The sequence below is a fragment of the Protomyctophum parallelum genome (genome assembly GCF_964188405.1).
Source record: "Protomyctophum parallelum genome assembly, chromosome: 1".
Lineage (NCBI taxonomy): Eukaryota > Metazoa > Chordata > Actinopteri > Myctophiformes > Myctophidae > Protomyctophum > Protomyctophum parallelum.
Genome location: NC_139697.1, coordinates 73,721,615 through 73,737,032, shown reverse-complemented (window position 1 = coordinate 73,737,032; position 15,418 = coordinate 73,721,615). Strand labels below are relative to the sequence as shown.

Sequence of the window (15,418 nt, the reverse complement as noted above, 5' to 3'; positions counted from 1 at the left end):
CGGTTTCTTGCTTTTTGTTTTTAATCCTGCGGAGCACTGATGTATTTTGTGCAGCAGCAGACTGAGCTATAGGAGCAGGTGCGTGTGAGAGCGTGTGTGTGTGTGTGTGCGTGTGTGTGTGTGTGTGTGTGTTTGAGTGAGAGAGCGAGCGAGAGAGAGAGACCGCTCCTCTCCTCTCTTCCTCCTCCGGCTTCTCCACAAGGGGGGAAATGTCGAGCGAGAAGCCGGTTTCAGCAGCACCGAGCTCGGCTTCGTTGACGGACACAGACGCTCCTCATCACAACCACCACCACCACCACCATCAGCCGCCGCCGCCGGGCTCAGGCGCCACGGTGCAGCCGCCACAGGCCACCATCAACACCAGCACCAACACCGGGAAGACCATGGTGTCCGCAGCCGGCAACATGGTCCTCCCGGCCGGGGTGATCAACCCCGCCGCGGTGCCGATCAGGAATATTCAGATGAAATTCGCCGTGCTGGTCGGCCTCATCCAGGTTGGGGAGGTCAGCAACCGGGACATCGTGGAGACGGTTCTGAACCTGGTGAGTCCTACCTGGAGCCCACTACTAGATCCACTAGAGATCCATGATCCACCTCCCACTCTATAGTCTCCACCACATCATCATCACCACCATCAGGACCGAATCACTGCGCTGCCTTACAGCGCCGCTATGTTTTATTTACGATGCTGCTTTCAGAAGAGGATGATGTCATGTGTTTGTTCAAGGCATGGGTGGAAGGATGGATGGGCCTTTTTCCCCCTCTCTTCTCCCCTTGGAAGATGAAAAGACATAGGCTTAATGTGTGTGTGCGTGGCGGTGGTGCTTATGTGGAATGGATGGAAGGTTATATTATTATTGTAGCGGCTAAGCAGCGCGGCATGTGACCCCCAGGCAGCTCGTTTTAATAATCACCACCAGCCATTGTTGACTATATTGTCCCGTCAACAGTCAGTGCGCTTGCTGTGTCTCAATCTGTTTATTTGTTTCGCGTTTTACGGTATAAAAGGCAGAGGACTCTTAATTCTCCCCCTGACCCCGTTCTAACTGCCACCGGTAGGGTACGGTACGGACGTATGGACGTACGCACTGCCAGCTCACAACACAAGACGCTGGAGGATCGTTACCATGTTGCGCGCTGCACACAACACGGAATCAAGCCCACTATTAAAAAGCAAGATCGACTCTGCCTGCCGCGTCTCCGTGTTAGCAACTAACAGCTCCTGCGAGATGACGTTTAGACAATGAAACGATACAAAAAATAATAATACATTCAACGTGACTTAATGAAAAATAGGACGGGACAAAGGCCGACTAGCATTATGCTACCCATACTAGACCCATCGCCATATGCTGTGTATGATCATGCATCATCGGCCTACTGCATTGTTAAAGGCACCAAAGGCAGAGCTATACGGCAGAGGGGCCTTCCCTCTGCGTCCTGCTGCGAAGCCGTCAGTGTTTTACTGCTTTATTATGATGTCTGTTGGTTTAACGGGCCATTCGAGATGCGTCTGTTTTCATTTGCGACTAGGACGCGCTCCTCCGTGCGTCTGTGGGCCTATAAATACAGGCCTTATAATTTACACACCCGTTTAGTACAACGGTGTGTGTGTGTGTGTGTGTGCTCCGACAAGAACAAGCGCGTTGTGAGCTTGCAGATCTGTTCTTGTCCGCAGGCGACACAGACGCACCAGGTATAGCATTATGTACTGGGCAGTGGGCTGGGGGTCTTGACGTGCATCAATGTTTGCTCCCTGTTTTTGTCCCTGCACAGCAGGTGCACAGGGCAGGTCTGCTGGCCTTAAATATAGGAAGTAGTCCATGTGTTTATAGGGTTGCTATTTGTTATGGATGTTTTCCTTTTTTCTCCTCCTTCCCTTTGGACTATGACATTATAAATCTGTCACAAGACTTGTGTCTGCTAAGGGCCTGCAGAGCAAAATGTGTAAGAGAGGCTGAGAGGCAGCCGGGTTTGTTCTCTCTGAGTTTATTATAGATGGCCTTGTAAAAAGCTACATGGCCTATTTATCTAACTCCACGCATGGAAGGAACACGGGCAGCAGCCCACAGCTGGGGCGACTGAACCATTTTCATCTCCAGTTGTCTACGAGGCAGGCGGTGGAGGAATAGTTCTGGATTCAAGGCCACACTCTCTGTAGTCTTACTGATTATCGAGCTACAAGGGGGGAGGTAGGTGGGAGGCATGGGAGGGGGTGTGGGGATGCTAGATCATTCCGGCCATGTGTTAACACACACACTCAGGCAGGCAGCTTGCCGAGGCTACATGGCCCGATAACCGTCACACTCCTCTTGACTCCGGACGGACTCCGGAAGAGATGAGATGAGAGGAGTGATGCTGGGCTGGCTGCTATATAGGCTGGCTGCATGGCTTAGCCAGGGCGATCCGCTGGCCAGCAGCGCCATGCATTTAAAAGCAGGTGGCGGATGATGGGGAGAGGGGGGTGGGAGAGAGAGAGAGAGAGGGGGGGGGGGGGGAGGAAGAGCAGGAGGAGGAGGAGGAGGTGGTGGTAGGATGCTGCAGTGGCTGTGCACACACACACACACACATCACCAGCTGATGCAGCAGGAAAGAAGCAAAAGGATTCAGGATTGGTCCATCCTGGATCAGTGGAAGGCTCAGCGGAGCGTTCAGCTCTGGCCGGACACGACGTGCATGTGCAAACGGCCGGGCCTAGCGGCCTACCTTACAGTAATCTGCCCTTGTAAGGAGCTTTATGTACCTCCCGTATGAATAATACAAAGTCTTTTCGTACGGTAACACGTCCCATCAGTATTTCTATGCCAATGCCAAAATAAAACCCTGAGAACTAAGCAATCAGTCCTGCTCTGTTCGCGGTGCGCGCGGGCCTGCCGATATATCTATCTAAAGCCTTCCGGGGAATTGTTACTGCCCGGGCCCGGGGCTGCTTAATTAAAAGAGTTGAAACAAAGTGGTGTAGAGGCAGGAAACCTCAGGCGGTTGGTTGCGGCTGTTGGCACAATGAGTCAATGGCCCTGAGACCTGATCCATTATGCAGGCCGGTGTGGGAGATCACAGCGTGAGCCTCCACTGTATTGATCCTCCAGTCCCCATCGCGTCTCTCGGACCAACAGATGGACTTTTGTTTAGGTCAGATATGGAACTCTATGGTTGGAACGCCGGGTCCCTTTCAGTACTAGTGATGGACGAGGGAGTCATTAGTGGGATGTCGTTGCTGTCGGGGGCAGAAACCTCTCATGATGTCTCATTTTATTTCAACTTTTTGTGGTTTTATTAATTAACGGCCTACGTTTGATCATCCTACGGCATCACAAAAGTATTAAAAGTATCAGATCAACAAGCTTGTCAATCTTCTTAATCTACATTTGCTGTTTCTGAATTTGAATCCTGAAAAGGACATACCGGTATGCGGTTTCCACCCGACAGAGACGATACACAAAGGGAATGGAATCTATCGCTAACTACTGTAAGACACAATGTGATGTAACCAGTTCTTGTTCTGCTGTATTTAGGATGAACTGAACTCCTATTGTACACGGATACAATGGTATATATTGGATTATAGTTAGGGGTGAAGGATAAAGCTTTGTCATTCCCCAAGGGAGCAATTGATTTGGTTTACAGCAGCAATACTGTAGAAACTGTACAAAACAATGCAACAATACTAAACATACATCTCAACATAAAGACAGTTAACAAGCATTGATGTCTGTCATCTGTCACCAGAACCATCAGAGAGCAGTAGGAAAGCAAGAAATTAAATTAAATTGATTGAATACTTTATTAACAGTTTGCTAAATGTACATAGGTACAGTTATACAATAATGCTAAAAGGACAGAAAAACTGAAAAAGCCACAAGGGCTTGTTTCCACTGTGGCCCTATGTATTCAATTCATCAAGACATAAACTTTAAAGACATACAATACTATAGGATCAATACCATACCAGGATCAGTAAAACAGTAGGGGGTCATTTTATTTGACAAACTAGAAGAATTGTCTACATGGTCCAGTTGCAAATTGCAGACAGGTGCTCTTTTATGGTGGTTTTGAAGGAGTATAGGAAGTCACACTTCTTGATGGCTAATATTAAATGGGAAGGATTTCAAATAGAATTGGTCAGGATAAAATAGATAGACGAGGTAGTATAGAGTGGAGTAGAAGAGAAATTGGAGCTGCCCAACAGGCCATCAGTCGATGTAGTTGTGTGTGTCTGGCTGGCCTGCTGCGTTGCAAAACATCAATGTTTAATGAACGACCTCCATTCTAAATGCTCACTGTGTGTGTGTGTGTGTGTGTGTGTGTGTGTGTGTGTGTGTGTGTGTGTGTGTGTGTGTGTGTGTGTGTGTGTGTGTGTGTGTGTGTGTGTGTGTGTGTGTGTGTGTGTGTGTGTGTGTGTGTGTGTGTGTGTGTGTGTGTGTGTGTGTGTGTGTGTGTGTGTGTGTGCGTGCGCGTATCGGGGAGGGTGAGGCTTGTGTTTGGATTTGCCAACAGGAAGGATTTATAATAATGTAATGTCAAGACCACGCACACACCACTTGATTGAGCTATCTGGCAGATCTCAGGCCAGCTTGTCCTCCACCCCCAGACTCTTTGATTCTTGCATTTTGCTTCTTGTATTTGTTGGTGATCTGTGTGTGAATTAATGCCTGCTCTGCAGTGGTCCCACTTGTTGTTGCAATGCAGGTCGCTCATCGTGATCAGAGTGTCAGCTTAAAAACAACCTAAATGTCAGCAGCAGCACCGCAACCGTAATCCATGAAGACGTCACCTGAAGCTGATTCTACAAAATGTATTTCTATAGGGCATAGCAGTGGGCGTGATTTGCTGGCACCACTGAAAAATCTGCCATTCACTTTTCCCATAGAGATTTACAAAAATATGTATAGATTATTTTAAGCCTAGAATCTAGAAATCCGGGATCCTGGTGAATCATGACTATAAAGCCTTTGATACTGTGAGAAAAAAACAAAACAAAAAACTAACAAAGCGCTTAAAATAATGAATATAAATATTTGTATACATTTCTATGGGAAAAATGAATGGCAGATTCTTCAGTGGTGCCAGAAAATCACGCCCACTGCTATGCCCTATATCAATGGTTCTCAAACCTTTTCATGTCAAGGACCCCCCATTTCAAATTAATTTGTTTCAGGGACTGGCATAAGCAAAGATTTGAGGTAAAACAAAATATATATACCGGTAATCAAAGATTTGCACAAATTCATAGCAATTTGGTGGCATGTTAATTTAACTCAGACACCTAGTTTTCTCTTCACAGAGCTCTGCTCTGAAGTGTTGTCTGCGAAACTCATGTTTTTATTCCTGTACGGAACTTGCCTCGAGTGCGTTGAGAAAATTTAACTTTTTTTTTCTTTTTTAAGATATTTTTTTGTGGCTTACGCCTTTATTGATTTTTTAAGGGATAGAAAGTAGGCTGACAGGAAACGGGAGAGAGATGGGGGGATGACATGCGGTAAAGGCCGTGTTGGGTCCGGGAGTCGAACCCGCGGCACACCGCGACTGGATCACCAGTCCGGTGCCCAGACCGTTACGCTACGGCCTGGGCCAGAAAATTGAACTTTTGCCATGGATCTTGTGAGAGCCTGTGTGAACTGTGCCAGGAAAACAGCAAAAGATGCTATTTAAATTAATTAATTTGCCTGACTATGTTTAATAATGGCATATCTTATTTATAGAGCACTTTTCAAGGTAATGAGTTGCACTTTACATGAATTATGATGATTTTGATTAGGGACATTATCATCCACTCAGGCTTTTGTGAGCACCCCAGACAGTTTTTAAGTTTCTTGGTTAAAAATGTCGATACTCGATATAAATCATATCAGACACCCCTTCCTATAAAAACCCATTGTAACTTCAAACTCCATTTTAACCATGATGGATTCCTTGAAAACACCCATTCTTGATTGATATAGTATCCTTCTAATGCGTGAGAAGACCTATTTTTTTTAATTCATTTCCCCACCAAAAAGAAAAAGAAAAATTATATGTAAAGTGTACAAATGAGTTGTATATGTTTGTTATAAATGGATACATTAGCACTGAGGATTTTAGTGTGTAGTAGCCTATAGTGGTTAGAGTGGTTAGACTCTAACCACTAACACTTCTAATACTCTAACCGTTAGAGTATAGTATACTTAATCCTGCACTACCCAGGATTCATACCTGGGTCTCCTATAGTGCATGAGAAACCAGATTTCTACCTCTCTTGCAAGAGACAGTTTCTCCCTGCAGGGAAAAAATATTGTCCTTGAGGCAACACTACTACTTGTCAGCCTACCTCTCACCAGGGTCAAATGTCTCAATGGAAGACTAGTCTAGTGACCCCCCCCCCCCCCCAACCACTGCAGATACTAGTTATATTGTACTAACATACTATATAAAATACACATTGGTTAAAATAACGTTTTTCATTCAAACACATTTTCAGTTTGCAGCTTCATGATGTGAACAGTATAGCGTATTGTAGCTACATGTGACCTTCGTACTGACAGATTGCCTTGGTCTGATGAAGAGCACGGCTCCACGCGTCACGTCCAGTATAATGGTGTAAAGGAACCAATGCATGTTAAAGCTCTGGAGCATATAACCCAGACCCAGTGTGCAGACATCATTATTTTTGGAATCTCTGACCTCTCAGCTCAGCACCAGGTTTAGTCAGCCGTTTCGACCGAAAATCAACCGATAATTCCCAGTAGGTTACTTATTACGCAGATGTTATCTAGCTGATCGGCTCGTCTGGAGCCTACTGGCTGCGATTGGCAGTGATGACACGTTAACCGATCTTATCGGTCTAGTCAGGTCTACTGGACATGCTGGGAGCCTACTGAAAATGACAAGCCTCCTCATACCCTCCCCTAAACTTAACCGCAAGCATGTCGCAGCGCGGTCCTAATATTAACGCATGTTTGCCAACCTTAATCCTGTCGTTTTGGGCTACTGCCTACTAAAAACGACAAGCCTCCTCATACCCTCCCCTAAACTTAACCGCAAGCATGTCGCAGCGCAGTCCTAATATTAACGTATGTTCGCCAACCTTATTCCTGTTGTTTTTATTTTTCTAGTCGGCGGAGCATGCCCATACTCGTCGAAAACAATCGTTATCGTGATCACTGCGGTCTTGTCTATTGATAACAGTCGAATCGGGTGGTTTAGTTTAGTGAGTCGATGTCCATGCTTTTTTGTTTGTTTCTGTGTCTTAAAGATGGAGTGCCACAATCTTTGTATTTTTCCAGCTTTTCATGTGTCTATGGGGTGACAGTACTTCATTAGACACCCTGGAGTCGTTTTTATGTGCAATGGTGTAATAACTTTGTATTTAGGGTTTCTTCCTGGAGGCTGAACCATTGACGGTCAAACGGGCCAATGAAATAAACATGGATAGTGTGATGTAGATCAAATAGATCAAAGTAGATCAAATAGTAAACTCAGCAAGGCAGATGGCTTCTTGGTTAGAGTGGGTGACAATATTATCACACGAAAAGATGAAATTACCTACCTAGGTTCCATCCTGGAGGCCAATCTTTCCGGTGATAAAATGGCCACCAACGTAATCAAAAAAGTCAATCAAAGAACAAGATTCCTTTACAGGATCTCCTCACTGGTCAGCAAAAACACCTTGAAGACCTTAACAGGAGCCCTCGTACAAGGTTTCTTTGACTATGCATCCACCTCTTGGTACCACAGCACCTCAAAGGCCCTTAAAACAAGGCTCCAGACCTCCCAAAACAAACTGGTCAGGCTCCTACTTGGCCTCACCCCCCGAACCCACCTCACCCCTGCCCACTTTGACAGGCTGGGATGGCTTAGGGTCGACGACAGAGTACAGCATCTTGCAATGGGTCTGGTCCACAAGATTCGATACACCACCAAGATACCCATGTACCTGTCTAAATACTTCCTTAATGTAAACGAAGTCCACACCCACAACACCAGAGGGAGTGCAACAAACCATGTACAACCCAGATTCGGCACAAACAAGGGACTAAATTCTTTTCGCTCCTATGCCACCAAAATGTGGAACGCCCTACCAACAGTCATTAAGACATGTGAATCCCTTGACTCCTTCAAAACCGCTCTCAAAGGGCACCTACGGATGGCTGCAATTCGAAACTGGCCTCTGTAAAATCTGAATCCCCCCCCACCCCCCCCCCCCCATTTTCCCTCACTGTATATTGTATCTTTTCCCTTTTTTGCTTCCCATATGATGAATTCCTGTTCTGTACTTTAGCTACATAGAAATGTCTATTTGTATGTCTCTAAATGTCTGTATGTCTTTAAATGTTTTGATGAATTGAACAATGTGGACCCTGTTGTAAACAAGTGTAATGCTTAATTGGGTCGTCCACTCACAGTTGACAGTCTTTGTATTGAGTTTGTGCTTAAAATGTACTGTAAATTCTACAAACTGTTAATAAATATTTCAATCAATCAATCAATGTAAAGAAATTGCATGCACACACTATGCTCCCCCTCTATATATATTTTTAAATACGACAACCTCTGTGGGCGGAGCTGCCTGCCACATACACACGTGTGAACTGAACGGCGCAGCCAGCCAGTTTGCTGCTCCTAACTGTGTGGCAGATTTTCAAACAGTCATTTCACACATTACCAGTTCACAGCAGAGCAGACTGTTTTTCGTTAGAATGGAAGCAAGTAAATGTTCACGTCGGGTCCTCAGGATTAATCAAGGAAACCACAACAAACCAGCCTTATATACAGGGATACAGGCACCTGCTCTGCTGTATAGTAGCTCTTGCTGTTCTCAAGGAGTAGGTTGTTTCTTTTATAATCACAGTGGTCGCACTGGTCGGGCTTTGATACAGAGTGTAGTGTCACAGTGTGCATTCTTGTTGGCTGTTGTAGTCAATAATATGTAGGTCCTAATCAGACAATTGGACTCGAGTCATAGTGACTCGACTCGAGTCTGACTCGAGTCGCATATTTGACGACTTGCGACTTGACTCGGACTTTGAATGTAAAGACTTGCGACTCGACTCGGACTTGGAAGGTAAAAGACCAACGAGACTTGAGACTCGACTCCGACTTGCTAGCCAATGACTCCCGACTCGACTCGACTCGAGACAAGATGACTCGTGACTTGTTTTGTTTCCGAGCATACAGTATTTGAATACAGTGTTGGTGGGCAGCATGCTGCGCATATGCAAAGCAACTCCACTCGCACACTAAGGCAAAACATTTATTTTCACCACACAGCTGCAGTAGATTGAAAAGTTGCTTCCTACCTTTGAGTTAGTGTTGCTGAAAGACACCCAGATCCAATTGTATATTCCATATTTCCATATGTACTAACTAAGTGTGAACTATAGTGTCAACACGGAGGCATACAGTGACAGTTGTGAGCATGCGCAGATTGCACTACCTCTGCTAAAGCGTAAAGGGTACAAAACGGCCATTAGGGGGAGCCATAGTACAGTGAAATACAGTGGGGAATATCTATTGATCCATTGATTGAATACTTTATTGGCAGAAATGTATCAGTATAGGGTACAGTCAAACACTGACCAAAAAGGGATCACTGAAAAAAGTCCTTGCTGTCTTGTTTCCATTCGGTCCTGGGTAATCAATTAATAATCATTAAGTCACATGACAAATAACAAAATTCAAATTATCATAAAAAAATAAGATATGTATGCCTGCAGGTTGGGGAACAAAGAAGGGCTTATAAGGAGGTGGGGGTAGTCACTAGACATAGGTGGGGGGGCAATCTTTTTTTTATTGATTTTTATTTAATATAAATACAGTGGAATACCGAGGTATAGGTTATCAATACCGGCACCGTACCATACTGTAAAATCTCATACCGTGGCATGCCTAGACTTGACACAACCTTGTGACTCGACTTGTGACTCGGCTTGACTTGCCCACAACAGAAAGACTTGGGACTCGACTTGGACTTGGGACCAAATGACTTGGGACTCGACTTGGGACTCGGACCTGAGGGTTGGATTGACTTGGGACTCGACTTGGACTTGGGACCAAATGACTTGGGACTCGACTTGGGACTCGGACCTGAGGGTTTGGTTTGACTTGGGACTCGACTTGGACTTGGGACCAAATGACTTGGGACTCGACTTGGACTCGGACCGGAGCGACTTGAACAATTGTCTGGTCCTAATACTTATACAAGGCTGTAAAGTCAAGAATTAGAAGTATCTGTTTTGTCGCGCTGGAAGTCATGTTGCCATGTCTGGCTATTACAAGTGACTTGGGCTTGTTTTCATATAAGTAACTTTCAGGGGAGATGTGGTTGACCTGTCCAATGGTTCATGTGAAGGACCCTCAGATTAATATGTTGTTAGAAGGATTGGTGTTGTTGAAACGTTTTCATAAATATTCAAGGCAATTTCTGTGACTTATTTTTGTGGACCTGGCCGCTTGTTTCTTTAAATCTGGCGACTTTTGCTGAAACTCAATGCAGTCAGAAGGAACATTCATGTTGTAAATTGAGTTTGATCAGAGCAATAGAAGAGTGGAGAGTCTTTATCATGTGCCTAGGGCAGTGCAAGTGTTTTGTGTCAATAAAGGACAGTTTTAATGCCAGGGTGCTTAGCTAGAGGAAATCAATAGCCTACAATATATTGGCAAATTATTCATGCTAAATGATCTATCAAACTAATTGTTTCTGCTGTTAAACTATGATTTAATTAGATGATGAGCTGAGCTGATTGTGACAATAGGGCCAATATAATTGGAGGAAATAAATAAATGATTATAAAAAATCAGAAAAAACAGATATGGTATGGATGCGTGGATTATATGCCTATACATGGATGGTGGCAGTATAAGTGCATAATGGTGCTTATACGATATCTCAGAAATATGGGAAGTGTTCACTTCTAACATTCACCAAAACATGAGTTTTTGTTACATTAAGGACACCAATTTGTCATTTTGTAAACAAAAGGGCAGAGCCATGGGCTGTCCTTTTATAAGGAGGGGAGGGGCTAGGACAAGTGGGTGGTCTTAAAGGAGGAGGCGGAGGGACTGGATTAGGTGGGTGGTGCTACGGTTAAACTCACGCATACCTAATGAACTGGTGGGTGTGTCCACATAAAACCATCATTTTAACAAATACTGTACACTTTTTTGAAAAAATTATACCTCATACACCTAAATACACCTGATGATCATGTTTAAGTGTGGAAAAAAATCACGGCACTCCATCTTTAACTCACTCAGTGCCACAGGACGCCTTATGACGCCTCCCCCTTATTATGCAGGACATACTGTAGATACAATGTAGTGGTTTCTTGAAGATCGAGGGCATGTGATGGTAATCTAACCAGTAACCTCTGTAGTCGGTTCACAGCCCTGGCTGATACTACTGGTCCCAAGGAAATAATAACAATAATAGTGTCCACTTTAGTTGTTGTTGGGATATTTGCTACGGCACATTTGCACATGCCTGTAGATGTTCTGCACTGGATTTACGCATCCTAGCTATTTAGGAGCAGTGGATGCCATTAATATGGCACCCGGGGAGCAGTTAGGGGATAAGTGTCTTGCTCAGAGCCCGGTGTTGACCCAATTCAAGGATTTTTAATGTCAGTGTTTTCTCATTTAACTTTCTTTCATAATGGATCCCCCATTATCACTTGCATAAGGATGGCTAATGGTCCTCTCGGGGTCCATCTCACAAACAATACAATCAGAAACTATAGCTTATCTGCAAAATTAAGAAGCAGATAAACAATAATTGACATTCTGACAAAATGATTTCACACATTGATTCTGGTTTAAATCTGTTAACTTGTGAATAGAATGCTGTGTGTGTGCGTGCGTGCGTGCATGCGTGCAGTTTTGAAAACATTTAGTTAGATAAGACAAGGGAGACTGGAAGGAGAGGGTATGCAATTGTTTATTAAGACATTATTAATAAAATACACATCAAGCTAAGCCATACACCACTGCAATGGTAGCACACACAAAAATGTATAATGCAAAAAAACATGAATAACTATTGTGGTTCTATTTTAATGGCAAGATGAGCAGGATAGTCAAACGCAGTCAATACATCAAACTACAGTAAAGTGCACGAAGTACAGAACAAACGATCGTCCTGTCGATCTCCCTATATCTCTCTCTACCTATCTCTCCGTCTCTCTCGATCAACCTATCTCTCCATCTAGCTAGCGATGTCTATCTGGCCTGCGAGCTCTCATCTCGTACAAATCCGTTGTGCAGTATATAGCTGCAGTTACTTGTTATTGGCTGTTTGTTTACACTGTGTTTTCAAAGTGAGTGCAGGCTGCAGGACTATACTGTTAGAGCCACACACCACATTGCCTCTGGAGTGCCAGTCCTCATCCACACAGACTGGTGCTTATTTATAGACGCTGGGCTGTGTACTTGTGTTTGAGCTGTAACGCCTTCACTCCCTCCCTGCCTGCCCCCCTCTCTCTCTCTCTCTCTCTGTCGTTAAAGGGCGACTTTGCCCATTTTTAACCTGAATGCACTTGTGTTTGTGGAGGAATACATGTGACGTTAACACTTTCCAGTGTTTTCTGTGTTTCTCCCCTTTGGAAAATCTGATTTTCTTCTTCACATTTCTTCGCTGCCTCACAATAGAATGATACGAGACAGGTTAAAAATTGACAATTTTGCCCATTAAAAGCTTAAACCGATTCGTTAACCGGAAGTGTCTGTGTCTTCCTGAGCAAACATCTAATTTTGCCTGTCCATACACATCCACCAAATCACTGCGCGCGCACACACTGTGAAAAGAAAAATGCTCATATTTGGCAGTGGAATTGTTCAGTACAGCTACGTGTGTGTACACACGCTCACACTCACACTCACACTCACACTCACTCACACACATTTACTGTACATGTGAACACACAAACACAGAAGCAGCATTCTTCTTTGAGCCACTGCTCTGAAAGTGAGTGTAATGTATACCCGTACTTAGACAGAAGAGGCCGTTGGCAGAAGAGACAGAATTAGTGAAAAGAGACAAATGGAGAGAGGGCAGACCGCGGGGGGACGGACAACAAGGTCGTACGGACGGACAGGAGGAAAGGGAGGGGAGGGTGGGGGTCTGCGTGGGCGTACGCAGACGTCGGACATTAATATCATAGATGAATGACCTCAGTGTGCGTTTTCCTTGTCATGTGTTAATCTGAGCCGTTGTCTCCGTGGTTGACCCTGTCAGTGGAATGCACCAACGTTAGGACTGGGAGAGAGTTATGTGGTTATTATTATTATTATTGCTTGCTTATATATATATATATACATATATATATATATATACACACACACACACAAGGAACTGGATGAAGGCGCACATAAAGAAAATGTGTTAAATCTTTGCCCTTGGCGAGGAAGAATTTCAGCCTGGTATGTTTGGCGGGTTCCAGGGCCCCTGTCTAGGCCTCAGCCCTTAGTCTGAACCATTCGGGGCCCCCTGCCCTCTGATGGCGCTCAATCAAAAGACTGTAATATAATAATATGTGTCTGTATTTTTGCCTGTGGGTAGATCAGCGCTTGGGTGGGAGCAGCCTGGTTTGTGTAATTAGCCAGTTTGACCCCGTGGCGCTGTCCTTCAGGGGCCAACTGTAATAGTTTTCACCGGAGCATCTGTGTGAGCGCTCAGTGTTACGCTATCATTATCCACTAGAACACATCCTAATTGGTCTTATCAATTATGAATGGGTCTTGAACGTTGTGACTGTGAATGCTGTCGAAGTTCTGTGGTGAGCAATAGCGGTTTCCTCAGAAAACTATGAGGTGTGGACTGTACATTTGTTTCTTTCCGGCCGTCTCTGTAATAATGCCACAGAGGACTTACAAGATTGATTGATTTATTGAATACTTTATCAACAGTTGTTAATCCATTGTTTCCATTGCAGTCCTGTGTAATCAATTCGTCAAGACAAAGACATTCAATACAATACAAGAAAAGTATATTACAGACAAACAGTGGGGGGTTCCTTTGGCAATCTAGCAGACAGGTGCTCTCTTATGGCGGCTTTTGAAGGAGGTTTGGTAGGGCATTCCACATTTTGATGACATAGGAGTAGAATCAATCCATCCCCATGTTTGTGCTGAAACTGGGGGGAATGAGATCAGTGGAAGGTGCGGGGGGAAATAATGTGTGTGGCAGCCCATACGGGTTTAAGAGAAAGCCAGGGGGAAAGAAAGCAATGGGGATTTCATGATACAAATGTTGCTGATGCTGTCTGCCTTCATCTGGGGGAGCGGCGCACAGTCCCCCCGGGTCACTGTGACAGCAATTAGGAGAACAACTCTTGAATATCCACTTACTTAGAACAGACACGGGAACGGTTTCAGTACAACAGCATGTTCCTAATGCTTCCTACAGAGCACTCTCATCAAGTTATTTCACCACAAATTGCTTTTGATTAGGAACCTGTCAAGTTTAAAACATTTTTTTAATTGGCCCTGCAGTTCCTGAGACGTTAATGGAAACTAATAGAATCAGATAAAGCCAGTTTCTTTTGGACACCCGACTCTACTTCAGCTTTGCTCAGACCACACCACACCCATCTTCAAATGCAGCCTTCATTATGATCTACAAGGTTAAACTATGATCTGAAGTACACGCCCGTGAAACTTCATTATGATCTTAAGTAGTACACACAAAGCTTTCTCACACGGTAACAGAAATATGTCCATAAACAACACACACACACACACACACACACACACACACACACACACACACACACACACTCAAGGTGGAAACAATGTCATCTCTGTCGGGGGGAAACTGTCTCAAGATTGAAATTCAAAAGTAGCAGATCTTCAAATCAAGTGTTGAGCTTGCGGATCTGCTACTTTTTATGTTTTTTTTTTGTGTGAGACGTATTTTTGTGATTAAGTTGTAGGGCATTCATTCACTAAATGTGAATGAACATGCCCTTTACTACAGCAACGATACATAACGGTTATGTTGTGTAAGCCGCTGATACCGGCTCAATGGCAATCGACCAGGGGTAGGCAACCTGCTGCTCTAGAGCCCCATGTGGCTCTATAAGGGCCGATTCATACTCCTATTTTAGAGCCGAATAAAAGTCGGTTCGGCGCTGTAGAGCCTACAATTAGATTTTTTATTTTAATTTCTAACGAGCCGAATGGGCACTACAGCGCAGAAACAGCGGTAAAATAGGAGTATGAATCGGCCCTTAGGCTCTCTCCTGTGGCTCACAGTTGCTATACTGTAAGTATGAAAAGGAAGAGGTTTTCTTTCTTTCTCATTTTAATCATAATTTATTATTGTAGTAGGCATAAAGTTAATATTCTTTAATTTTGATATTGCAAAACTATGTTGCCTATACACCAGATGAAAATCAGACACACATTTAATGAAGATAAATATAGCTGCAAGCAGCGATAAGGCAGG

At 44.2% G+C, this 15,418-nt stretch overlaps 1 protein-coding gene across 1 annotated transcript in view; it reads left to right on the top strand.

The window, feature by feature from the left end:
- Positions 1-209: 209 nt before the first annotated feature.
- The window catches only part of LOC310860265 (neurobeachin-like), a gene marked incomplete at its 5' end in the record, with an annotated part of 223,075 nt that continues 207,866 nt past the window's right edge, over positions 210-15,418 (top strand). Inside the window, 1 exon segment of the mRNA XM_083767079.1 lies at positions 210-542. Within this exon segment, the coding sequence (XP_083623205.1) occupies positions 210-542 (333 nt within the window).